Source organism: Trachypithecus francoisi, unplaced genomic scaffold (genome assembly GCF_009764315.1).
Source record: "Trachypithecus francoisi isolate TF-2019V2 unplaced genomic scaffold, Tfra_2.0 Lachesis_group1, whole genome shotgun sequence".
Taxonomy (NCBI): domain Eukaryota; kingdom Metazoa; phylum Chordata; class Mammalia; order Primates; family Cercopithecidae; genus Trachypithecus; species Trachypithecus francoisi.
The window spans coordinates 5,094,777-5,122,265 of NW_022681454.1; the positions used below are offsets into that span (position 1 = coordinate 5,094,777).

At 47.4% G+C, this 27,489-nt stretch overlaps 1 protein-coding gene across 6 annotated transcripts in view; it reads left to right on the forward strand.

Moving 5' to 3' along the window:
• AFAP1 (actin filament associated protein 1) overlaps nucleotides 1–27,489 on the forward strand; it is a 193,920-nt gene that overhangs the window by 140,119 nt on the left and 26,312 nt on the right. For 3 of the 6 annotated variants that reach the window (XM_033213651.1, XM_033213652.1, XM_033213653.1), the window contains 5 exons: nucleotides 6,211–6,422; nucleotides 11,613–11,758; nucleotides 18,590–18,707; nucleotides 23,240–23,491; nucleotides 25,894–26,008. In XM_033213651.1, the coding sequence (XP_033069542.1) occupies nucleotides 6,211–6,422; nucleotides 11,613–11,758; nucleotides 18,590–18,707; nucleotides 23,240–23,491; nucleotides 25,894–26,008 (843 nt within the window). The remainder of the gene's footprint in view (nucleotides 1–6,210; nucleotides 6,423–11,612; nucleotides 11,759–18,589; nucleotides 18,708–23,239; nucleotides 23,492–25,893; nucleotides 26,009–27,489) is intronic. The other 3 variants (XM_033213655.1, XM_033213657.1, XM_033213654.1) reach the window with 2 other exon arrangements.

Sequence of the window (27,489 nt, forward strand, 5' to 3'; positions counted from 1 at the left end):
TAAACCCTCCTCTTGGGCACTTTCTTGGAAGCCCAGTTGGTTCACTCAGGGAGCAGCAGGAATACTGGATCCACAGCATCTCATTAGACACATGGATTCCTATCAAACTGCTTAGTGGATGACTTTTGCTTCATTATTAACAGAACATCCTCTGTCCACAAGATTTTAAAGCTGTCATCCAGTTCTTTGCAGGGGAAAGGGGAGAGGGGAGGAGCTTTTACAAAAATAAAGGGGCAACAGTGACCATTTTCAGTTATTTTGGTACAGCTGCAAAGTTTCAGGCAGAAAAAAGGAGCTGGACAAAGGCCCGAGAGACCGAGCCTGCCAAGCTGAGTCTCTGCAGCTGCTGCTGTCTGCTCCAGGGAGCGAAGGGCCGAGCTGGACTGGCCGGAAGTGCAGTGCTGCTGAGCCCACAGGGCAGAGCTCCCGGGAGCCACTGAAAGTGGAGTTCAAATCCCAGCGCCTCCACACAGTGCAGCTGGGTCAGCTGTGCCCCAAAATGCAGGACAGAGCTGCTGTGAGGGCCTTGCTTGTGGAGGCAGGGGAAGGAAGGCCCTCTGCAGGTGCTTGCCGGCTGGAAAGGTTTGGGGGGGTTTGGGCCAAAGTCTCTCAATTGCCTTTCATATTAATATGACGAGGATTGCAACCTGGCTGGCTGGGTCTGCCCGCCTAAACCTGCAATGCCTATTGAGTGACATTGAGTGACGCGTTTAGCATTGGGCAGGTCAACTCAGCACACAGCCACGTAAGTAATGTGATCTGAGACTCACGCAAAGGCCCCTGACCAAATGTATCTCTTTTTTTTTTGTTTGAGACAGAGTCTTGCTCTGTTGCCCAGGCTGGAGTGCAGTGGCACGATCTCAGTTTACTGCACTCCACCTCCCCGGTTCAGCTCCGCCTCCCCGGTTCACGCCATCCTCCTGCCTCAGCCTCCCGAGTAGCTGGGACCACAGGCGCCCGCCACCACGCCTGGCTAATTTTTTATATTTTTAGTAGAGATGGGGTTTCACCGTGTTAGTCAGGATGGTCTTGATTTCCTGACCTCATGATCCGCCCGCCTCGGCCTCCCAAAGAGCTGGGATTACAGGTGTGAGCCACCGCACCCGGCCCCAAAATTTATCTCTTATTTGTCCTTCTCCTATGCTTACAAGTCCTGGAATTATTGTCATTGTATGAATTAAGCGGTTACCAGGAAATGCATTTCCATCTCTCTCTCTCTTCCCCCATTTCCACCTGTGGCTGGGACTGTGACATCTTTTGACTGGCTCACCTCATTCTACTCTGCGTCCCCCACCAGGCCACCAGATGGAAGTTTTGAAACGTTAGACTAATCGTATCACATTCTGTGTTGAGAAAAACCAAAAGTGCCTCCGTTGTTGCCAGTTCAGGGCCTCTAACAATGCTTTCCCCACTTCAGTCTTCTACCTTCTACATGACTGGCATAAGAACAGGGGCTGACTGGCTCACTGCCTGTGTCCACAGCACCGTGCAGAGCTTGGCAGACGATACCAGCTCAGTAAATACTTGTTGAATGCATGCATTCCTTTAAGCAAATTGCTTCACCTCTGGGAATCTCAGGTCTTCCATCTATGAAATCACTCAATACTTCAATTCCTTGTTTTTCATAAAAACTGAAGATAAATATATGAAACACTAACCTCAGTGCCTAGCCCATCGTTTATGCTCAGTACATGGTCGCTGTGACTATCCATGTGTTCATCTGACATGGTTTTTAAAAACATCACCTGAACACACCAGACCTACCCAAGGCTCAGTAAATGCGACGTCAGACGAGTGAATCATGAGAAATGGAGAGGCTGAGAGAAAGGAAAGGCCCCAGGGTGCAAGTCGGAGGCTTTGTGGAACCTGGCTATGTAGCCATTCCCAGGGTCCCTTTCAGCTGAAATATTCCGTGACCTTATGAAGCTCTTTCAATGGCAGGTTTTTTTCAGTAGACATTCAGGAAAGGTAGATACGTCTCAGTTGGTATCATAATCCACCTCCACGAAGACTAGACGAAGCCAGGCACTGTAGCATGCAGCTGGAATCCCCGCTACTCGGGAGGCCGAGGTGAGAGGATCGCTTGATGCCAGGAGTTTAAGACCAGCCTCAGCAACATAGCAAGGCCCCACCTCAAAAAAAGAAATCAGATGAAGTCTGATGAAAGGGCTGGAAGGCATTCTTAGTCCAAGAGCCACCATGACAGGCTGTTGGTGTACCAGCTCCTCTGCCCCTGGCCTTGTAGAGGACACACTGTGAAGAGCGGGAAGGAGGCTCTGGCTTCGGCAGGCCCGTGATCAGCTGCCAGCAGTTTCCTGACATTTGGTTTCTCCAAAAGTTGCTTCTTGATGCTCCTCTTGCAGGCGCATCTCCTCCTAGCCGATCAAAAACAAATACTTGCTAAGATATAATGAACACTTACATTGGGATAAAACGTCTCTCAAAAGTGTTGAACGTTTTGTCCACATGTAACCAAAGCACAGTAGCCTCTGGGGTGGGCAGGCACTATCATTTCCCTTCCTAAAGAGAATAAATAAATGGAAACTTGGCCACACTTCTGAAAGGCTTTGCCTGCCTGCTCTTCTGCAGCTGCCGGAATTTGAGAGCCACCTGGCACTGAGACCCGCAACGCCCCATATCCAGAACAGCTGACCGGGAGGGTTTATATCTGTTCCCCTCCATCTGTATTTATTGTTTGTTTAATCTTCAGGCTGTAAAGTTAGTTTTATATTTTTAGTGAAATCTCCTCATGCACTCTTGCCACAGTGTTGCAAGAAACTGCGCTCTTTCCTTTGAATTTGGAGCAGAAATCAGTTGAAAACATTAAACTCACAAATTTTTGAAATTCAGTAACGCCCTACCATAATATGGTAAGTGGGATTCAAAAATAAAATGACTTCTATCTGGACCAGCCTTGTTAAGTAGTTAAATCTTAAGACACCCTGGGTGAGCCTTGAAGCTCCTGCCTGCAGTTCTTGCTGCAGGAGCCAAGTTGGCCCCGTCCTGGCTGCACTCTAGCACCACCTGGTGGTGGATGTCGCTCCAGCGTAAATATTCCTGGAGATGATGGGGTCTTAGGCAGCACTGATTTCATCAGCCAGGCTAACATTGGGGGGTCCAACCCCCTGACCCTAGACTCCTTAGATGAGGTTGTCTGCCATTTCCTGTGTGGCCTCTTCATGTTCCCTACCCAGAAAGTAGGAACTTTGGGCCTCCCCATTTTGAGAAATGTGGGCAGGGGGCTGGACAGGGTAGGGACAGTCACTGAACACAGGTGACGGTGGAGCACCTGTTGCTGTGAACAGGTCTGTTATCCCAGGGGATTTTTTTTGGGGGGGAAATTTTGGGGCATTATGATAATTTCATATAAAGTCATGTTCTAAATAAAATGTGATCTGTCCAATATAATCATCCCTTTTATGGCTGGAATGTCAAGAAATTCATAGTATCTGGCGGCTTTGGGCCAGATTCTGTCAGGGAAGGAGACACCGTGAGAGTCCATGTCCCTCTTCAGGACCAGGTGCCCTGTGGCTGGGGATCGGGGCCGGGCTGGGGATCGGGGCCGGGCGCCCTGTGGCTGGGGATCGGGGCCAGGCTGGGGATCGGGGCCGGGTGCCCTGTGGCTGGGGATCAGGGCCAGGCCCCCTGTGGCTGGGAATTGGGCCAGGCTGGGGATCGGGGCCAGGCCCCCTGTGGTGGGGGATCGGGGCCGGGCCCCCTGTGGCTGGGGATCGGGGCCAGGCCCCCTGTGGCTGGGAATTGGGCCAGGCTGGGGATTGGGGCCGGGCCCCCTGTGGCTAGGGATTGGGACCGGGCGCCCTGTGGCTGGGGATCGGGGCCGGGCTGGGAATCGGGGCTGGGCCCCCTGTGGCTGGGGATCGGGGCCGGGCTGGGGATCGGGGCTGGGCCCTCTGTGGCTGGGGATCGGGGCTGGGTCCCCTGTGGTTGGGGATTGGGACCAGGCCCCCTGTGGCTGGGGATTGGGGCCGGGTCCCCTGTGGCTGGGAATTGCCACCCCACCGCAGAGTCCATGCCCTCTTGGGGACTGGGTCCCCTGTGGTTGGGAATTGCTGCCCCTCTGCACTGTACAGTCTCTGTCATTGAGGTCACTGGCATTTCAATTCTCAGTTTCTTCCACTCCTTCTCTGGCCCCGTGAAGGGGTGCCTGGGCCCTGACCGCTCCAGAGCACGGGCTGTTTTCCTTGTCCTGTAGCTTACTGCTCCTTTTCAGAAACCGTTTTGGGGCATGTTATCTTAATGCACCTCAGTATGTGAAGTGATTTGAGGGGAGTCCTTGCCTCCCTTTTCCTTTTAGATACACCTTTACGTTTGTCAGCTCATGCTCAAAACATACTTAGGATTGATACAGTTGGCTGTCATTGTGTGAAAGTCTAAAAATGTAAAAATGTTGGCTTTCAGCATGAGTGGTCACTCTAGATGGTATCAGAGCCATGGTGAGCACGTGGTTCCCAGCGCTGGTACTCGGATGCTCAGATATGATAGTTGACCTCTTTTTAAGTAGCAGTTTCTTTTTTCTTTTTAAAGAATGAATGTATTGGCCTGTAATCCCAGCACTTTGGGAGGCCGAGGTGGGCGGATCACAAAGTCAGGAGATCGAGACCATCCTGGCTAACACGGTGAAACCCCGTCTCTACTAAAAATACAAAAAATTAGCCGGGCGTGGTGGCGGGCGCCTGTCGTCCCAGCTATTCAGGAGGTGGAGGCAGGAGAAGGGCACGAACCTGGGAGGCGGAGCTTGCAGTGAGCCGAGATGGCACCACTGCACTCCAGCCTGGGCGACAGAGCGAGACTCTGTCTCAAAAAAAAAAAAAAGAATAAATGTATTGGAACTGTGTCGTTTACAAATAGCATTTTACAGAGCAAAAATAGTGATATAAGGCCTCCGGTTCTATGCATATTAACAGCTCTTTATCTGCCGTCTTTGACTCCCAACAGAGGTTCAGGTCTGGCTTTGCTGTGTGGTCTTGGACAAGATACTTCACATTATCTGGGAGTGAACGTCCTCCTTCAAGAAATAAAGCCTCTGAGACTCTTTCCTACTTTGATTCTAGAGCCTCTTCACTTCCCTGCAGTCCTCCTAAGTGTCTGAAATACAAGGAGCTTGGAGCGAGTGTAGTTTGCTCTCTGAACACAAGAGGGCGGCCACGGCACAGGCCTTGGAGCCTCAGCCTGGCTTCTCCTTTCTCTGTCACTCCCTAAGGACAGCAGCCCACACACCCCAGATGAAAGTTTTCGTTCCAGAAGAAGCCGTGTGCATTTCTCTTGTGTGTGTGTGTTGGTAGAATGACGTCACATTCAGCCAATGAAAATTTAGACTTTATAAGTGTGTACCTAGTAAGCCACTGAACCAATATTTATAAGTTATAAAGCATCATTCCGAGTCCTGAACATACCTCTCTCTCTCTTTTTTTGTTTTTGTCTTTATAGCATTTATCCATTACTAATAAGGTGTGTAAGACTGAGAACATAAAAGCAGTAAGAAACATCCTCCAAAACCCTTTTGGAAGGGCATTTTAATTGATTTTTTTTTTCTTTTTTCTTTTTTTTTTTAGCGACAGGGTCTTACTGTGTTGCCCAGGCTGATCTTGAACTTCTAATCTCAGGTGATTTTCCTACCCTGGCCTCACAAGTAGCTGGGACTACTGTTGGATGGAAAAGGAATCTAAAAAATCAGAATTGGAAAGGATGTATCTTGTTTTGTTTCTTAACGTTTTTGAGGCAGGGGTGTGTGTGTGTGTGCATGTGTGAACTAAAGGAGTAGCTGAACTTCAGCTGGGAGTCTGGTACTTCCTTTTCTCCCACTATCAACATTTTATATGCTATTTAACTCGCTTTCTGAATCTTAAAGGGGGCAGTGATTTACTAGCAATATGGTGTGGTCGGAAGGTACAGCCACCCTGATACCTATTTTTTCATGCCTTGTTATTTCTAGAAGAATCCATGTTATGTTTGTAACAAGTGAAAATTGTCTATTTCCTGTATTTGAGAAGGTTTTTTTTTTTTTTTTAAATGAGGATGATCATTTTTCCTGTCATTCTGCCACGCTTGTCTCTGTGGTATACTGAAGATGTTGTGCCGTAGCAGAGACATGGATCACAAACTTTCATGTACATTCAGACTTTAGAGTTGAGATTTCCTCCAGGCCTAGTCTTGCCCGAGGCGGCTGACGTGTGGCTTGTCTCCCCACAGGCTATCTGAACGTGCTCTCCAACAGCCGCTGGCGGGAGCGCTGGTGCCGAGTGAAAGATAACAAGCTCATTTTCCACAAGGACAGGACCGACCTGAAGACCCATATTGTGTCTATCCCCCTCCGTGGCTGCGAGGTGATCCCGGGTTTGGATTCTAAACATCCTCTGACGTTCCGGCTGCTGCGCAACGGCCAGGAGGTTGCAGTATTGGAGGTAGGGTATTTCCCAGGGGCTGCACTCCACAGAGGGACACACGCGGTGATTCTCCTTCCAAAAGCTGAACGCTGACTCCTCTGTCAAAATGCCTCTCATCTTGCTGACTGCAGCTCTTTTCGGCCCACCCCCTTTTCTCTCACTGCCCAGTCTGGGAGTCTTTGCTTTGCTTTGCTTCTTGCCTCAGTTTTTTTTTCTGGGAGATACGACCATGCCGGGACCCCAGCACCACTTTCTCCCCATGTGCACTCATCGGATTGGATTGCCTCCTTGTCTGAGTTCCTCTTTATGCCTGTTTGCAGAGAAATGACATCCACAATCCCACAGAGTACATTGCTTCTCTAAAGCACCTGGAAAATAACTTGTTTTCAAATTTCCAAGAAAGCTCTTTCCGCCACATGATCTCTTTGAAATGGTGATAAATGTTTCCTTTGCAATGTTCTTGACCTCTTTACAGATGGAAGACTTTTGGGGCCATCTGAATGCCTTGTAGATGGCGGCCAGCGAGCCACATGACACAGAAACCGAAAGAGCCCCTTTGCTGTTTCAGAGCCCTGGGCTTGGTGCACGCTTTGTTATTTGTTTGGCTGCTTCACTAGAATTTCTTATTCATGAAAGCAGAAAAGACAGTTAAAAGTTATAGCTACATACTCAAAACTTTCATTATTGAAAGTTTTTAGTTTTTCATCATAGAAAATGTTCTGTCGATGTTTTCTGCCCTGTTTTAGACCTTTTTTCCTGTCATTTTTCCCTTTATTTCTGAGTCTTTCCCCCACTTAGTGTTATTATGACCAAGATGCAAAGATGCACACACACACAGAGATAGATCTGTGCATTCACACAGATGGTCGCGTCCATGTCAATGCACCTCATGCTATAGAATCGATAGAAACCAGTTCATGGGAGGTGTGGTGGGTGGCTGGTGTGTGGCAGAAACTCACCTGGTGTGGAGCCTGCTCTAAATGCCTGCACAGTGACGCTCATCGGCAGAGGAGAGAGTGCCAGGGGCTGCCGCCTAAACCTTGACTGCCCAGTCAGGCAATCTTTCTGAGGATCTTGAATTTCACACATAGGAGTTCATTGCAGGGACTATTTTCACAGAGGCTGCTTTTTTTGGTCGGGATGAAAAATAGATGAACACCATCTTTTTCCTGCAGGGCTTTGGAGGTAAGGGAAGGTCAGAAGCACGCACTGCTGCCCCCATGGCTGGTTTTGCAGCAGTATGATCTAACAGAGAGGGCTGGGCTCAGATGAGCTTGAGACAGCTGGGTTCCAGTCTCAGCTCTGTGCAGACCCTGACCACGGCCAAAGCTTTTGTTCTGTCTTGCCTTCTTTACCCACCGTAAAACATGAATGCTGAGCTAGAGTCAGTGTACCTTGTAAACATTTATGTGGGCTGAAAACTGTAGGGTGGATGGCAGTGGAAAAAAGCTGAAAACTTAAATGAAGAAACTGTACTCTTGATGTAACAATGCGGGTCTCCCATGAGAGCTCTGGCAGCAGATCTGAGAAGAGTTGCCAGGAAAAGGAGGCATGAATTGGCACGGGTTAGATGCAGGAATGAAGAGGGAGACACTGGGCTGAGTGCTGAGACAGAGAAGCTCAGGGTGGGGTGGGGTTGGGTGGAAGTTAGGAGCTGTTTGGTGAAGAAGTCACCTGCCCCGCCATTGCTAGGGGCGCAGCAGCTGTGAGCCCCAAGTCCTGGAGAGAAAGCAGTAGCATTTCATACCTTCACAAATGCTTGGACCACTGAGGAAGGTGCTTATTCCTTGAGAGAGCTGAAGAAAGTAGACTCAGTTTCCTGAATGACACGACAGCAAGAATTGGAAGTTTACCCAGTATCTCTTCATGTACGACTGCTATTTTTACAGCTGAAAAGTGATTTCACTTATAAGTGACACATAAAACATCTACAGCCTTCCAACGTAAGCAAGAAGCCTGGCCTCATCAGTGGCGAAATGCCACGAGCCAGTCAGTAGAGGAGTTGCAATCTATACTTTTTCCAGGATTCTTTTATTTTAACTTTTGTTTTGAGATAACTTCAGAGTTACGAAAAGTTGCAAGGATAGCACAGAGGATGCCCGTGCACCCTTCATCCTTATCCATCAAAGACCAATGTGCCCTGTGCTTGCTGTGCTGTTTCTTGAACAGCCCTGTGTGTGCACTCTCCCTGCCACCCCTTTCTTTCTCTATATGTCTGTATGTCTTTGTGTAGGAATTTTTTTTTTTTTTTTTTTTTTTTTGAGATGGAGTCTCGCTCTGTCGCCCAGGCTGGAGTGCAGTGGCACGATCTCGGCTCACTGCAAGCTCTGCCTCCCGGGTTCACGCCGTTCTCCTGCCTCAGCCTCCCACGTAGCTGGGACTACAGGCGCCCGCCACCACGCCCGGCTAATTTTTTTTGTATTTTTAGTAGAGACGGGATTTCACCATGTTAGCCAGGATGGTCTCGATCTCCTGACTTCGTGGTCCTCCCGCCTCAGCCTCCCAAAGTGCTGGGAGTACAGGTGTGAGCTACCGTGCCCAGTCCAGCCCATAGATTTTTAATCAGTGATTATATCCTTCAATGTCGTGACTCATTTTGATCAAACTATCACAGATCTGGTCCGCAGGAGGCCCTCGGAGCTGTTTATTTGTCCTTTGCCATGTCCCTGTAATAAAGAGATTACAGTCCATCATGCTTGGAGCACTTTCCTTACTTTATGGCACAAGGAGATGCCCCAGGCTCATCCTGTACCTTTCCCTGCTCCAGACCTGGAGTCAGCCGTTCCTCCAAAGCATGCTGTTCCTTTTAGTGGAGAATGGCAGAGAATTGAGAAGCCAGGATCTGGGGGCCAGATGTGCTCACTTCTGCCAGTGGGCCAGAGCTCCTGGGTCTTTTCAGTAGACGAACGCTAGAAACAGATGTGTGGATGTGGGTGTGGATACATGCACACACATTCACACGTTTATATGTTATACAGGCGACAGATACTTAACAAGTGTATGTATACCTGTACGTGCATATATGCATCCATGCACCCACACACGTCTCTCTGTCTATACCTATCTATGTTAAAAGCTGTGAGAACTAATACCTCCAACACCACAGTATTATTTTTTAAAAGCCTATGAGGAAATTTCATACAATGAACCATGAAGAAAGCAATTGGTAAACTCTAATGTAATAATATCAGTGACATCTTAGATATTAATTATATGAAAACATTTTTAAAATGCTTTGATGCAGTAGTTATAGTGACATAGGAATAGACTAATCATGGATACATTCTCAATATAGATTTTGTTTTAGGAAGGACACAAGACCTGTGAAGAGAACACATTTGTGATTTTTTTTTTAATCCAGGTATTCAAATCAATTCATTTTAATTTGGCAAACACTGATTCTGTTTTTACTCTCTGTAAGGTACTTACTGGGAATTCCTTCCCTTTGTCCTCATGGCCTCATTGTGTATGGTTAGTAATGATTTGTAATATGGAAAATATCACTAGCCAATTTCTCAACATAAAAAAAAGCTGCTTCTTTGTTAACATCCCTTCCTTTAGAGAGGCCTTTCTACATGGTGTGGAATATTTACAATTACTTATATTATATTTTGATCGGTGTTAAACTTGCCAAGGTTATAATTATAAAACCCAATTTTCTTTTTTTTTTTGAGACGGAGTCTCACTCTGTCGCCCAGGCTGGAGTGCAGTGGCTGGATCTCAGCTCACTGCAAGCTCTGCCTTCCGGGTTCACGCCATTCTTCTGCCTCAGCCTCCCAAGTAGCTGGGACTACATTAGCTGGGACTACAGGCGCCCGCCACCTCGCCTGGCTAGTTTTTTTGTATTTTTTAGTAGAGACAGGGTTTCACCGTGTTAGCCAGGATGGTCTTGATCTCCTGACCTCGTGATCCGCCCGTCTCGGCCTCCCAAAGTGCTGGGATTACAGGCTTGAGCCACCGTGCCCGGCCAAAACCCAATTTTCTTTAAGCTCAACTTAGAAGATCTTTATTTAAATTAGTAATTTTTATAAGCAATGAATTTGTTTTCTTCAACATTCAGTTAACTCATAAATTTGATAGCTTAATTTCTCCTAAACTTTAGCCATTATTTACATATTTGATTAATCAAAATTTTTAAAGATTTCAAATACCATTAAAAATGTAACCGATTTTCTAAATCACTTTAAAACAATGGTGTAAAACTGGGCATGGTGGCTCGCACCTGTAATCCTAGCACTTTGGGAGGCTGAGGTAGGAGAATCACTTGAGCCCGGGAGTTCGAGACCAGCCTGGGCAAGATGGTGAGACCCTGTCTCTACAAATAAAAAATAAAAAAAATTAGCCTGGGCTTGGTAGTGCACACCTGTAGTCCCAGCTGCTTGGGAGGCTTAGGCAGAAGGATTGCTTGAGCCCAGGAGTTGGAGGCTACAGTGAGCTATGATTACACCACTGCACTCCAGCCCGGGTGACAGAGCGAGACCATGTCTCAGAGAAAAAAAAAAAAAAAAAAGGATGACTTAAAAATTGAACGAACATAATCTTAAAGACATATTTCAAACTTGCAAATTAAGCAGACCAAATGGAGGAGATATCAGACATCTTAAAAAGTGGTGTGTCCAAAGCAGCCCAGTGATTACAGAGCATCGTTCCCTCATGGAAACACAATTGATATCAAAGGAAATTAGTTTTTTATATCATCTAATCAAGAAACTAAATGAGCATTTCAGGCCCATGTAGGGGGCCTCACCCAGGGCTCCTGGTATAAAAAAGTTTGAGACCAGTAAGCGCCTAGCGCTTGGTCGCACCTTCCAAGTCAGGCAGCAGCAGCTGGGACGTGCTCCTTCTCATGCTCAGGCGATGTCGCCAGAGGTTCCTCAGCAAGTTCCTTCAGCTGGAATGTACTTAATCCCATTGATTTTCCTGTCTTACACCCTCGGGCCTTGCCCCATGATAATTGGAAGGCATTTTAGGACCTCAGAGTTTCATTCACCTTTGGTGTAATTGGGATGCCGCTTCCTAAGTTAAGACCTGCTGTGAACGTGACGTGAATCCCAGCGCTCAGCCAGTGGCTGCGTCTTCCTTCTCCTTGCTTCTTAGGGACATCACGTCCCATTGCCTTTCCTAGTATGTGGTCTCCTTGTTGGACACATTTACGAAAATGTAAAAATCTTTAGTTAAATACAACCTACCTTTTTCCCCCTTCCACAGGCATCTTCCTCTGAGGACATGGGCAGGTGGATTGGGATTTTACTCGCAGAGACGGGGTCATCCACAGACCCGGGGGCCCTGCACTACGACTACATCGATGTGGAGATGTCCGCCAGTGTCATTCAGACAGCCAAACAAACCTTCTGGTAAGACCCACTGCCGTGTGAAATGGCACCACAGTTCCATCATTGTCTTTTCGCTAACTTAGTTTCACTTAGTTTTTGTGTGAGGATATAGTCTCAGAAGAAAAACTAAAAGCTTTCCCTTTTGCATTATCTTAATCCAAATTTTGCAGCAATGTTTTTGTCATGTCAACCCACCGGGTTTTCTATTCAAGTGGCGTGTGGCAAACTTGCATAAAGGACTATATAGTAAATATTTTTGGTTTTGTGGGCCAGACGATTCCTGTTAATAACCACTCAGCTCCCTTTGCAGCCAGACACCGTACGTAAATGATGGGTGTGTCTGTGTTCTAATAAAACTTTATTTGTGAAAACAGGCAGTGGCCTGGATTTGGCCCATAGTTTGCTGAGCCCTGTATTAGACGAACTGTTCTACGAAGCAGAAATGATTCTACATATTGCTGTAATGAGGACTGAGTTTTCAAAGCTCTCCATCAAGTACTTTGTAAATTTAAATTGCGATTTTTAAAAAAAACGCTGCAATCATGTATAAAAACATCCTTTTGAACTGTGAACATTTTTTTAACATAATAATGGCAGAAATATTTATAGCAGCAGTTCTTGGTATGGTCCAGAGAACCCCTGGGGATATTCCAGACCCTTTCTGGCAGTCTGCGGGGTTAAGTTATTTTCATAAGACATTGTTTCCATCTCCCACCGTTTGGACATCTGCATTAGTGACCATTGGCTGGCAGCTTCGCACCAACAGTCGTCCTTCTCTGTATTAATAATCATTGTCACTGCCAGTGTAAATAGTCAAAGAATTTTACCATTTGCGATAGTAAAAGAAAATACTGGTTTCGCTTAAGATGTCCTTGAGGAAGCAGTAAAAATGATGACTTTTTCTATAAAGGATCAGATAGTAGATATTTGCATGAAGTCTCTGAAGCCCGTGTGCTTTTCCTGTTCCGCGTGGCGTGATGAGAGGCCACGGAGAGCACGCAGGCGTGTACAATGACAGTGGTCCTGTTGAGGAACAGCTCAGACGAGTGAGGTGCTCAGAGAACTAGCTGCCTTAAATTTTTTTTCATTTTTACTTGAAAAAGCAACAGAGAAACTGTGGTTATTCACACATAGGCATTTGCAGATGTTTCCTTGAAAATGAGCTAGCTACACCCATCATCTCTAGGCAAACAGTTGGCAGTATTTGTTGCTTACGATACATTTAAGCTTTCCTTAGAAATGAGAATTCTGGAAAATTTGCATCTGCCATGGTGAGCTTGCCAGCTTCTCAGCACCCACAGACTCCTGCTGAGATCTGTAGTCATGTCAGTGAGCAGTTTTGTTGATGTCGTATAATGAAGGGTGTCAATATTTGGAAGATCTGCAGAAGTCATGCTTGGGAAAAGATCTATTCCTAGTGCAAGATAAACGACTGGATTTTAATGTGAGTCGATTGATCTGCTTTCCAACTCCATTGCAGTTGGCGGTGAGAGGCCACCACTTGCCGTGTTTTGGTGTAGTACAAAAGAAGCGCAGCTACAACTCGGAAAAAGCAATTAAAATGTGCCCCACTTGTCCAGCTTACATCTGTTTGAGGCTGGATTTTCTTCACATACTTCAACCAAAAGTGCATTTGGTGACAGATTGAATGCAGAAGCAGGTGTGAGAATCCAACTACCTTCTGTTAAGCTGGACACTAACTAGGTTTACAAACATGTGAACAGTGCCACTTATTTTTTTGTTATTGGGGTTTTGTTGTTGTTATTGTTGGTGGTGGTGGTGGTTTTTTTTTTTTTTTGATTAAGGGTCTTGCTCAGTTGCCCAGGCTGGAGTGCAGTGGCACAATTACGACTCATTGCAGCCTCGACCTCCTGGGCTCAAGGGATCCTCCCATCTCAGCCTCCCAAGCAGTTGGGACTACAGGCATGTGCCACCATGCCTGGCTAATTTTTTTTTTTTTTGGTAGAGACGGGGTCTTGTTATGTTGCCCGGGCTGGTCTCAAACTCCTAGACTCCTGGGCTCAAGTGATCTTCCCACCTTGGCCTCCCAAAGTGCTAGGATTACAGGCATGGCCCACGGTGCCACTTTTAAGTGAATAACAATGAACACATTTCTTAGGTTTTCATTTCAAATACAGCAGGTAGTAGGTAGGGCATCTTGGCTTGGGTCCTGCTTTGGTATTTACTAATTAGAACAATTTGGACAAGCCATTCATTACCTGTTAGTACCTCTGCTGCCTTCTGTAGAACATAGAGCGGTTGGGCAACTTAATCTCTGAAACTTGCAGCTCCAGCGTCTGACCCCTTGATGGCTGCCTATGTCTCTCTCCTCCTTAGAGAGTGGGGACTGGGGTGAGGGAGCGAATGAAAACAAAGCTGGTCATGAATCCCATCATCAGCAAGTGAGGAGAAACATAGAGACAGCTGCTGGCGGACCCGCCGGTGCTGAGATGACGCGACCTTTCAAGTGTGGAGAAGATGGGCTCAGATGCCCTGTGCGTTGTGTTGTGCCTGTTTAATGTGAACACCACCATCTAGTTTTTCCACACAAGTGCTCTCTGTGGGGAACTGGAGCAGTCTTCCTTTGTGTCTTCCGTGGTGAATGGACGTTCATTTAATGCTTAGCTAGGACATTCTGGGGCTAAGAAATAGTTCTCAAAGTGAAGATAACTTGGCCCATTTTAGGACTCAAACCACATGTTACATACAGCCAGCTAAGGTCAATAGCCTTGACAAGTGGAATTGTCTTGCACAGATTGTCCATGAAATCTCCAGTAACACTGGAGGGTTTCTACAGTGCGGACTGGTCTCACCACTGTCCTTTTGTGTGGAAATCGGGATAGACGTAGTCTAGTACTTACCGTTCTATTTATACTCGTTATTGTTTAATTATATTCTTTCTAATCAGCAAAATGTAGGTAAATTATAATGATTCTGTTTGTTAAGTACTATTCAGTAAATAAAGCACATTTAAAGTTTTTAAAAGAGATATAATATCCTTAAATCTAGTTTTGCAAAATCTGCCCAACTAGACTGACATAAAAGTGGTTATGGATGTTCACTATATTTATTTGGAAGATACTAAATTTCCATAAAAACCTATCCTACGGCCACATGTAATTGCAAGTATAATCAGCAAACCGATAACCACATTTAAGAGAAACCCTGAATTAAAATAGTTGCCCTAGAATACAACTTGGCTTTTACTCTATAAATGACAAGAGTATTAATCTAAACCAAATGTGGCAAGGTCACATTTTTGAGAAAGGAATGCAGATTATAATACTAAAAAGATTTATTAAAAATATGCATGTAATGAATTTATGGCTGCAGGCATCTTTTCTACCTCATTAAAGTCTTTATAGGAGGTGTCAGTTAGCAACAAAGCTTGTTTTCAAGTTTTCTAGCCAAACATGCCTGTAACAGTTAAGAGAGATGAGAGGTGACAAGGAAGCAGTGTTCAAAAGATGGTTGCTTGCCAGGGTGATGAATATTCTAAGATTAAATGTTTTGCTTTTATATAAACTGGCAGCCAGTTAATGAATCTTTTCAAGGTTCTTAGGAGAATTCTTTGTGCATTGTGTGTGACTGAGGAAGACGGCAGTAATATATTTTGAAAAGAGGAAAGTGTAAGATAATAATGGAGATTCTCCCAATGGGATATTTAGGAACTTTAGTAATGGTAAACAATGAAAATGTATTTTCCTGAAAACCTGTTTACAATGAGATACATAGATTATATAACACAGGAAAATACTCCAGAGTTTTCCCGAAACTCTCTTCAAGTCACACTCAGCTGGGAGCCCCTCAGGAAGCAGTGGTGAGGATGAAGAGGATGGAAAGCAGGGGTTGGTGTGGAGAGCGGAGCGTGGGGAGATGCACGGATGGGAGGCAGTCCTCTTGGCCACCCTTTCCTCTCAGTCCCGGGAGGTTATTGTGAAATAGCTCCCCATGACTGTCTCCTGGTTTTGGTGTAACAAGTGGCATGTGGCCTCTTACTTCATTTCCACTTCTATCTTTGGCTGCAAATCCTATTGTGGAGAGACACCAAGCGGAAGACTGAGGCCTCGTGTTTAGTCAGGTCCCCAGGCCCTGCCCTCTTGGGGGCTGGGCAGAGTTGTCCTCACCGGGCCAGGTCCCTCTCTATGGGGTGAAGGGTGACGAGGTCCTGGCTGAGGCCTCCTCCACCTAGGACATTCTGTGTGCCTATGACCCGTAATCCCTGTGCTCCCAGGTCCTGACAGGTGAGCCCGTCAGAGGCATCCTGCAGTGACTCTTTCCAGCACAGAAGCCGGAGTGGAGCCACCAGGGCCTCTGTTCTGACCCCATCCTTTGTCCCTGCTGCAGCAGGGCGAGTGCAGGGCACACGTTCAAAACCGAAGATGCAAGCCCATGAGAGACGTGCCTGCCATTGGAAGGAGAAAGACTCAAGGCAGTACGACCCAGGGCACAGGGGAGGGGCTGGTCCCCGTGGCTGGGCTTTATTCATTCCTCCACTTACTGCCTCTCACTGACAAAGAGTATACATAGCGCTGTCTCCCCAAAAGCCCTCCAATGAGGCATTTAATTAGAAAACCTTAAATATGTATTTTTAAAAATCAAAATCTGTTACTGCGAAACAAATGTTCAAGTTTTGCTGTGCCTTTCTTTCTTGTATGTTTTCTTCTTATTCATCTTATTTTCCTACATATACCTGTATGTATTTTAAGTTTAGTATAATTATATTAATTTTTTATAAGCAAAGGAAAAAGTTTTTAAATTATAATTGAAGAGTGTGTCCAGGCAGCAAGCCGCGCATGGCGTCCCTCCCCAGCAGGGGGCACACGCGCGCTCTGTGCGGAGCCGTTTCCGCAGCCGGCGCTGCTGAAGCCCAGCCCCGATCCCCAAGCCCGGTTCCTCCCGCCGCTCCCGAGGCTATGCTGCCGGACTTCTTATCAAAGAGGCAGGCTTCACTTGTCCCTGTGTTTCTCTCCCCAGTTTTCACTTACCCTGTGTTTTCTTCACCTGGTGATCACAGAAGCCCAGGATCTTGTGAAATACCCCTACTAGTAGGAAATGCTGTCGGGGCGGTCCCTTCCCTGGGATTTACATTGTTAGTCCCGACCTGTGGCTTCGGAAGCCGGCCGAGCCTCTAGGCACTTGCACCTGCACCTGCACCTGCGTGTGCCCGTGTAGTCCCCGCGCTCCTGAGGCCAACCCTCCAGTGGGGAGAGCAGGCAGGACGCAGATGCAGGACAGTGGTCCTGGGTCCGGAGGGGAGGGAGAGGCCGCTGAGGGGCTGCGGGGCGGGCCGCCTCCTGGGGGGCAGCACCCACGCGGAGACCCGGGTGCGAGGGGTGTCAGAAGTTTGGCAGGCAAGAGGGGCTGGGGAAGCTGAAAGAGCCAGGGGAGTGCCGGGGCACCCAGGAGACTGACGGAGCGCAGGAAGTCACCACGCAGTGATGGAGCAGGAACCCAGTCCCTCGGAGCCCTGCGGCCCTGGGCAGCACCTTGCGACTTCAGAAGCCCCTGGGGGTGTTGGGCGGAGGCTGGCGTGGCCCGGCCTGCCCTCCTTAAAGGGGAGTGAGCTGTTCCCTCACCACAGGCTCCACACTGTTGGCCTCACCCCTGGCCACTAGATGGGCAAGTCTTTCCCACGCCAAGCACTTCTCTAGGTTTCTGTGGGCACCAGCTAGGTGTCCTAATACATGAACTCAACCCTCGGTGGACTTCCAGGAGGCAGCGTCAGGCCCTCCCAGTGAAGGGCCCAGTCCACAAAGCTGACTCCACTTCAGATGCCAGTCACAGGTCCAGGATGTCACCTGTGCGTGTGACCAATGGGATGTGAGTTGGAGGTTCCCACGACCCCTCCCCTCCAGTTCAGTCATTGCTAGAACTCTCACAGAACATAGGAGGAGCTTGCTTACTGGATTACCAGTTTACTGTAAAAGGACACAGCTTTAGCAGTGAGGGAAGAGGTGTGCCAGGCAAGGCATGTGGGGCACAGCGCTCCCGTGCCCTCGCTGGGCACACCACGCTCCCAGCACCGCCGCATGCACACAGCCCAGAAGCTCTGGGAATCGCATCCTTTTGGGTTGTTATGGAAAGTTCCAGCCCTAATCACAGGGTTGATTTCCCTGGCAACCAACCCTCATCCTGCTCTTCATGTAGGAAATTCCGAGAGTTTTAGGAGCCTTGACCAGGAACTTGGGACAAAGACCAAAATATATATTTATCATGCCACAATAGCACACCTTTTAAAGGATTTCTCAGGCCGCTGTCAGTGGCTCTCGAAATTGAGGAAATTTCAGGGAAGAGGTGAAGATGTGTGGGGTGGCAGTGGTGCTGATTGAGTACTAAGAACTCCATAAATACTTGTTGAATGAGTGTCCCAGAAAGCTTAGAGAACAGGGATCCATGAACTTTTTCCAAGAAAGATCAGACAGTAACTTTCAGCTTTGCAGGCCATGTTGTCCTCTTGGAAGTAACACACTTGTGAAAGAGGCGTATGTTCCAATGAAGCATTATTGTGAACACAGGCTGTGAGAGGAGCTGGCCACTGTGAGAGACGGATGACAATCAAAACGCTTGGTATTTCTGAACACCTGTTATTTGCAGGCTTTGCTGTGTGTACCTAGCATTGGTTATTGGCGTTGTGTGCTGCAGTTCCGCAAATTATGTGCCGTCCTAATTGTATAGGACAGTCCCTCCAAAGCACCTTCTCATTTCCGCCGGGATTCCGTCTAGTATTTCTTCTTTGCCCTGTGACCTCTGACATAGCCTTGGGAATAAAGTCAGGACTCATTAAAGACTTGACTCGTTGGAGTAAAAAGTGGTCAGGTTATGGATTTTAACGCCTTTCCTTTCTTGCAGTTTCATGAACAGGCGTGTTATATCTGCTAACCCGTATCTGGGGGGCACCTCCAATGGCTATGCCCACCCCAGTGGTACGGCGCTCCATTACGACGACGTCCCGTGCATCAACGGCTCGGTGAGTGCCCTTTTGCTGGAGTAATGGTTGGTTTTGTTAGACAGCTGTGAAAAGTCTATGCTTCAGTTCCCCTGGTTTCAGGTCTGAAAAAGGTCAGCTTTTTAATGCTCTGAAGCAAGGAGACTCCGTCTCATCTCTTTTCTCCTGGTTTCTGACATGCTGTTCATCTGAATCTGCATTTGGACAAGTGGATAGTTTGAGACTAGTAGACAGTTTGTCATTTAATGTCACTGTCATTTTCCTGTTGGTGTTGAGGTAGGGTCCCCATCTGCTGCCCAGGCTGGAGTGCAGTGGTGCAGTCACAACTCACTAGAGCTCAACCTCCCCAGCTCAATCAGTCCTCCTACCTCAGCCTCCCAAGTACCTGGGCCCATAGGTGCACACCACCACATCCCACTCATTTGTTGGTTTTTAGTAGAGACGGGATCTCCCTATATTGGCCAGGCCAGTTTTGAACTCCTGGGCTCAAGTGATCCTCCCACCTCAGACTTTCAAAGTGCTGGAATTACAGACATGAGCCACTGTGCCCGGCCTAATGTCACTGTCACTAATTAAACGTGTCAGCCAAAATATTGACTAAAGGAGAGCATGTTAGAGTAATACTTGGGTAACTTGTTAAAACATAACACAGTGTAAGTTATCAATGAATTGTTATTTCCCGATGGGATTAAAATGCGGAGAAATCCCCTCAGGAAGGAAATGATAACATAGAGGAATGATCACATTACAAATTCGACAGCTTCCCTTGGGGTGGATTTGGAGCAGCCAGGCTCCTGGCTCCCGGCACAGTGCTATCTGTATATCCATATGTCCATCTATCCATGCAGGAGGACTTTAGTCACAGCTTGCTGTTACACTGGCCTCCAGGGTGTGTCTGGCCTTAGGAGTGCTGAAGTCTGTTCTCAGCATGTTGTGTCATATGTGTCATCAGCAGGCCTCATCAACAAGTGCTGGTTCTACGGTGTCTGCCTGTTACTCATCTCACAACCACGTATTGAGCATCCTGTCTGATCCAGGCACGGTGCCCGGCCCTGGGCGTTCAGAGATGAGGCCTTCACAGTTAGTGGATGAATGAAGGAGGCTTGTGAGAAACCACTATGCCATTTGTCTCCCAGTACTGGAAGGGTTTGAAATTGGCATCTCTGTTAAGATAATCTTCACAGGTAGACATAAAGTAAATTTATTGTTATGTTTTCCAGCCTTGGAAGATGTGTCAGACTTTTTTCTTACTGTTTTGCTTCTCCAGTCTTTTCCCTGATATTCTGATGAACGTCCTCAATCAGCCCTGGCACTGTAAATTCATAGCTGCCCCACAGCAGGAACCAGGAGACAACAGCCTCCTTGAGGGGAGAGAGGGGCTGAGGACCCCCAGTGCTCAGGAGCATACACAAACTGAAAGCAGGTTCTCGTGGCCGGGTCAGAAGCGGGTGGCTCCTCCCTCAGGGACCACGGTGGATGCGGTGTGTTCCTGGGGCTCGGTTGCCTTCCCATTGGCTGCCTCCTCCTTCCTGCCGCTCTGGACCTGCCCTGGGGTTCCTGTGGGGGAGGCCGCCCTTGCTGTGCGAGGCCCCACCTGATTCTAAAAAGGGATCTTTTCATCACTTCGTCTGCCCCTTCCCTCCTCAGCCCTCTTTCCCTTGCCTTATTGGCTGGGTGTCTCCCAGGGGCCAGACTGTGCCAGTTGAAGAAGAAATGGCGAAGCAGTTATCTTTGTCCTGAAAGGGCCTCTGAGTCTCGTGGGAGTGAGTGGACCTGGGAGGGAAACAGACATAGGAGCGGGGAGAGCTTCCTGGGCCCTGGGCAGGGCAGGGCCCGCTCGTGGGTCCCATGTTAGGATAGGGTGGCATGGGGCACACAGAGCCACTTTTGGATCCCATCCTAGCTTCAGAGTCCATCCAGTAGAGCCCCCCATCTTGGGCAGAGGGGTGTCAGGTCCAGTGAATCTCCTTCTTTCCCCCTCAGCCAATCCTCCCTGGGCTGTCTCTGGGTGTCCAGTCACCACAGCACTCCACCCCTGGGCAGGGTCTTGTGGCAAGTTCTTCCTGCTTAAGATGGCACCACAGTACCCTGTGAAGTAGGGCTCTCAGGCTAGTTCCTGCCCTCGATTCTGGCCTCTGAGTCCTTCTTGAGGTGGGACCCGCTCTTCTGCCTCCATTTGCCCTGTGTCACTCCAGCGTCTCTTGACAGCAGTCTTATCACTGGGTTTAGACTCCAGTTACCACACTCATCTGCATCCTGAGAACCATCCACTTCTCTGAGCCTACCTCTAGCCTGTCCCACCCAAAGGCCCTTTCACATGCCTTTTCCTCAAAGACGTTTCTTCCATGCACGCCTTACACACAAACCTGTGACGGTGAGCTGGATGCTGTCGTCACCCTATGGAACCATGCACGTGATCGTCCGGCTCCACCCAGCACGTTGTGTTCAGACTATTAGGACACTCTATAGGCCAGCCCCAGGAGCGAGTGTTCCTTAAGTTATTCGCAGCTTAATCTGTTGTTAGGAACAAAGGTCTGCCATTCCTAAAAGGCTCTGCATGTAGGAATTGTTTGTGTGTGTGTATTGCTGGGCTGGAGATAGCCACCTTTAGGACATAATATGCTGTACATGTTTGTGGCTTCCTTGCTTATTAGGCCTTCCTCTGCTCAGGCCCTTCCTGAAACTATTTTCTGTGTGTTCGGCTGTTACCAGCTCTTCTCTTTTTGGAGGGCTTCATTTCTAGGTTTTTTATAGCCAGGCGTGATGGCTCACGCCTGTAATCCCAGCACTTTGGGAGGCCGAGGCAGGTATATCATGAGGCCAGGAGTTCAAGACTAGCCTGGCCAACATAGTGAAACCCCATCTCTACTAAAAATAGAAAAATTAACCAGGCGTGGTGGTGGACGCCGGTAATCCCAGCTACTCAGGAGGCTGAGGCAGGAGAATCGCTTGAGCCTTGGAGGTGGAGGCTGTAGTGAGCTGAGATTGCACCACTGCACTGTAGCCTGGGCAACAGAGCAAGACTGCATCTCAAAAAAAAAAAAAAAGTTCATATTTATGACCTAATATCTGGGATCACAGCACTGTTTCAGCTTTAGTTATGTTTACCCATTCAGTGTTACGCCATGATGCTTAGACTAAGATGAAAGTATGTACACTCATACTTTAGAAACTTCTGTGAGGTCGCTGTAGGTGTTTTTCTGAGTCTTCCATGTGACTTAATGTCTGATATTTTAGGAAAATGATAGTCTCGTCTAGACCGTTTTAATAACTCTGGACAAATGTATGCTAGGTCGTCATTATGAAACTCTCATATCCGAGTTTAGCTGCAGGGACCGTTATTTTTAGATCACAAAAATAGACACATTGAAGTGATTGCGGAGGAATACAGACACTCCTACTGCAGAATTTTAAGTCTTTTCTATTTTTATAACAAAAGGTTGTAATTACCGTCTGGCAGAAAGGACTGTGCAGGAAGACTAAACAGGGTAAAATGAATATAAGAGAGGAATTAATATTGCCTTTCTTGTCATGCCAGGCAATTTATAAAGACCTTTAACCCTGAAAAGGCCGTGGCTGTGGTTATCAGTTTTTGAGTTAACACTTTAATGCCCATGTTCTCAGATTCCTCTGTCCCATGCAGTGGCACGTAACTATTTTAGTCCTTGGTTAGAGATTTTCTGCTAAAATAATACCATTATATCAGTTAGATTTGGAAGCATCTAATTTTCTATGAGGATTTGATTTCTCTTTTCACAGACCGTTTTGGTTGTGTTGGTTGTGGCACTTTCTTCAGTACAGAGTAGGGGACAGAGGGTGTGTGTTGACAATTCCCGTAGGACTTGGGTCACTGACTCCTGCACAGGGGCTTGGAGGAGCCTGCAGGTGGTCTCATGTCCCCAGAAGGAGTGCGAGGCTTAGTGGCAGTACTGTGCTGGGATGAGCGTGCCCTTCCCTCCGCTCTGCCACTCACTGGCTCTAGGGCCTGTCTCTGCTTCCATTTCCCCCTCTATCCCCGGATGACTATGAGATGAAGTCATCATCCAGGACGTGGGAAGTGCTGTGAAAAGCATCGAGCGCTCTGCTTGGCCCTCGTGTGTCTTCGTATAGACCCAGAGCACCAGGACCCTAGTCCCGCGCTCGTTCCTCCCCTCACATCCACGTCCTGCACTAGGGGAATTTCTGAACCCCAGGTTCTCTAAAGAAGAAAATGCCAAATCAACATTGCTTTTTCTCTTTAAAAGACAGGACCAAACAAAAACTTCATAATCCAAGGGTTCTGGGAATGGTTTAAGGAAAAAAAGAAATTTTTCCATAAGGCTTCAGAAGTCAAGTCCTTTTGAATCAATCTGCAGGCTTGTGTTGGGTTTGTGTATGTGCGTGTGTTGGGGGGGTGCATGCCTTGTTGATAACAACTGCAGTCTGTGTGCAGAAGAATGTTGGAGGACCGTGCTATGCTAAATGCTATACTATTAATGAATGACATCTCACTGTGCTAAAAGCTGCTGTTTTCTGTGTCCAAGTCACTAACCACAAAGCTATGTGTGTTGCAGTGGGAACCGGAAGACGGCTTTCCTGCTTCCTGCAGCAGAGGCTTGGGAGAAGAGGTGCTTTATGATAACGCAGGCCTGTACGATAACTTGCCGCCTCCGCAAATCTTTGCCCGCTACTCTTCTGCTGACAGAAAGGCCTCTAGGCTGTCTGCTGACAAGCTGTCCTCTAACCATTACAAATACCCTGCCTCCGCTCAGTCTGTCACTAATACCTCTTCTGTGGGGAGGGCGTCTCTCGGGCTCAACTCGCAGGTACGGCATCTTCTTCTGTAAGATTCTAGAACCACCTTCAAGTCACATTGCTCGAACAGAGTTTTGCAGCTTGTAGTAAATGGGACTCATCAAAGGCAAAGCATAATGGCTTTTTTTTTTCCTCAACTAGAATATAATTTGCAGCCTGACTACCAAGGAACTGATGCGATATTTCTCAAGAGCTCATGGTTTATCTGAGCACTGTGTTTCTTTGCCCACATCTGGCTCTCTTTCTGTTCTTGGAAAATTCCCCAGTGAAATTTTGTGAATTATGTCAACTAAAGGAAGAGAATTTAAAAGAAACGGGTAGTAAAACCTTCCAGAAGATTCTTGAACGGCCAGTTTCTTTAGTATGTTTCCATTACACGTAATGAGGAAGGGTTGACTCTGTGTAGTCATTGCTTTTGATCTTTAACCATGAAATAGATTATTCAGAGTACGGTAGTGTTTTCTCCATGACAAGTCTAAAGGTATACTCCCCAAAACTAGACGATGATAATAAGGACTTTGGATGACCATTGAACAGTAATAACCGTGATGTTGAACTGTTGTCCATTGTACACCCTATATTTATGGCAAACAGTAACATTTCAGAGTAATTTTGTAGTGTTAGGCCTTTAAAAAAAAAAAAAAAGATGAAGTCTCACTGTGTTGCCCAGGCAGGACTTGAACTGTGGGCTCAAGTGATCCTCCTGCCTTGGCCTCCCAAGTAGCTGGGACAACAGGCACATGCCACTGTGACCGGCTTGTATATGTTTAACCTAAGAATTTTTTATGCTTTGCCTAAAGACCTAAGCCCATATGTAAGAATATGAACATACAGCAGATGGGCATGTTTTAGGTCTTTGTTTTTTTTCTTCATTCTTTGGATAGTCTTAAGAAAATAATGAACCAGATAAAATTGTAGAATTGTAGATAGTAGTGACAGAGAACACTAACTCCCAATAGGTTGGCTTCATCAAAAGTCAAATGCGCAGGTTGGTGTTGGTTTTTGATTTTTCATGATGGTGGTTTAGATCCCATCCCTGGGGATTCCCATTCAGTGAGTCTGAGGGGCCCTGAGCCAAGTGTCGTTGGGGGCCAGGGGTAGGGGAGCCGTTGGCCTCTTTTGAGGACTTAACGCCAAAAAGTTGGCAGGTTTTGTGTTGTATTTACTAAGTGAATGTGTATCTGTCTACGTTTCTACCTGTCTTTTTATTGGCATTAGAGTCGCCTTAGGTAAAACCCTGCCACACAGTTTGCCATCTTGCACACTTGGATTGTCCCCACATGGGTTGGGAATCATTCGATGTATGGTTCCCATGTGGAGTTTTTGTTATTATTGTTCCCTTTTGTTTTTGTTGAAATAGGAAACACTTTTGCAAGTTAAATTCCATGACCTCTGGGTTTCCTGTCCTCATTTGGTCATTTAACTGGGAGCCTATTGCTTAATGGCGAGACCTTGCACTTTTCTGAGCACTTACCTGCCGTATGCTCTATCCGTGTATGGCACACCATCTGATCTTTTTAGGAACCCTGTGGGGAGGTATCTCTTTATGTTTTTAAATGATCAAATGGGGGCTCAGAAAGTTTAAAGAACTTACTCAACATCTCCTAAATGATAGAGCCAGAATTTGGAGCTAGATCTCTCTGCCTCCCAAAAATTGAGGCCTGCAACAGAAGGAAACGTATCATGGAAAAAAGCATGGGCGTGGATGCTGGAGTGAGCCTTTGCTGTCGTGCTGAATTAATTACACAACTAAGCTACACGTAAAGTCACTTCAGCAAAATGCAAAACGTGTTGGCCTGTATCAGTCTCAGGGGTAGACACTGTTTCACTGTTTCAGAAATCTGTAGTTAGTGGAAGTTGAGTTTCCATATTATTGCTGCTGTGTCTGTGTTACGCTTCTTTTGCTTCCTTCCATGGACTCCGTCAGCAAGTAAGGAGACGGTCACTTAACCCCATTAGGATGTCACTCAGTGTCAAAGCACTTGGAGCAGAAGAACTCACACTGTAGGGTCATGCTCCTCTCCTAAAAGGCATCCCACTGAAATAAAAGCTGTTTATCCTCAGAAACACAAACTCCTCCTCTCAGCTGTGCTCTGGGGTAGTCAGCTGCCTGTGCCAGCTTGGTTAGCATTTGTGATCTGCCAGTAGAAAGGGGTCACTTCCGCAGCATTCCAGCAGAACACATCCTACAGAGCCTCTGCCACACCCTCCTTAGCCACTCCCCAGAATCCCAGCAGCCCAGTGTTTGCAAACCATCTTGGTTTTCTCTCACATTCATTTTCTGCGTCGATGCTAGTTTCTCTAATACTTAGAGTCAGAGACTGAAAGAAATGGCTGCAGAAAAAAAAAAAAAGACCAAGATGTGTTCGACTGTGTGTTTATTTTTCATGTTCTTACATGTTTATTTCAACAGCTCAAGGGTAAAAAGCCCCCCGTGGCATCTAATGGGGTCACAGGAAAAGGGAAGACTCTGAGCAGTCAGCCAAAAAAAGCGGATCCTGCGGCTGGTGTGAAAAGGACAGCTTCGAGTAAGTATACCATCGGATGTCTTGCATTCTGGCTTCAAGTGCACTTGGTGGAGCTGGGCCTGTCTGAGCCTGCCCACCAGTGAGTGCCAGCTTGGGGTCAGCTGGAGAGATGGGCACCATCATCCTTCCTCATCGGCCACATGGTAGGACAGTGGTGAATTCAACCCAGCTTTTCTGACTGTGCTTGTAAATTGAAGCCCAGAACTGGTTTGCTGCCTGTGGGATTGACTCAGCATTTTAAAATAGGAGGCAGTTGTGAGTGCCGGTTGCTTGCAGCTCCAGGTAGCCCTGGACTCCTGGTCAAGAGACCTCAACTCTTGTCCCTGATCTGTGGTTGACAAGCCGTGCAAACTCTAAACTCAGCATCTTTTTCTGTCAGATGTAGACACGTGGCTCCTGTGGTTGGTGCAGTTGGGATAACTGAGGTAGTACACGGACCTCAAAGTACCAGAGCAGTACCAGGAGTTCTGAGGAGTGGTTAGTCCTGCGGTGCCTGTGTCCACAGCAAGCCATTCTTATGCAATCCAGGTTACTGAACACAGCCACTTTGTAAGCACAGGCATCATCCTTTACCCCATCATAGAAATGAGAGAAGAGTAACCAAGAGAGTAAGCAGCTCTCCCAAGGGCTCACAGCTGGTCCATCACAGAGCCAGAGTGGGTGCCAGGCTTTCAGACTCCACATCCAGCCGAAAATAGATTGGGCAGAGAAGCATTAAGATATGAGAGACTCAGCCTGCCTGGACCCAGCACCTTCTTCCCTTCCCTCCACTAGATCCATCTGGGGGTGATATAGCATCTCTTAAGTGTTTGTATTTGCGTTAGTCCTCATTATGTTGGATGTCTAATCAGGGAGCCAGCCAGGCAGCATTTTTTCACTCAGGGGACTCAAAGATACACTAAAGTAGTTGCCGTCTAGCGGCTTCAGTCCAACAGACCCACACATGCAGACAAGCAAGTGATAGGGCTGCAGTGTGGGGGTTTACAGGTGAGGGCCTCCTGAGTCCATCTGGGCATGTCCAGGAAGATTTCCCAGAGGAAGAAGGTGGGAGTTAGGTGCAGATGTTGAGTTTGATGTGGTTACATGCCATCACCCCTTGGGATTTGTACCCGAGATTCTCGAATCTGGATCTGTGCAACTGGTAGACCAGTCTCAGTGCTAATGAAGATGAGTCCGGCTAGCCCCAGCTGGTCACCCCCACACCAGCTGCCGAAGAGAGAGGCTCTCATACCGGCACGTGCTGACATCCCTTTGCCCTGTGGTTCTGTTTTTGGAGTCAGAGCATCCACAGAGGGGAATGGAGAGGCTGGCAGTGTCCTTGGCCATGTTTGTGGATGAGGCTTGGAATGGTTCCTCAGGCTGCGTCTGCCCCGAGGAAGTGTGTACATCCCTGACCTAAGCTTTTCTCCACCTCTGTTCCACCCAACATGCATGTTGACCAGATGGGTTGGAGCTAGTTGGGCCAAATCCTCCTACCACCA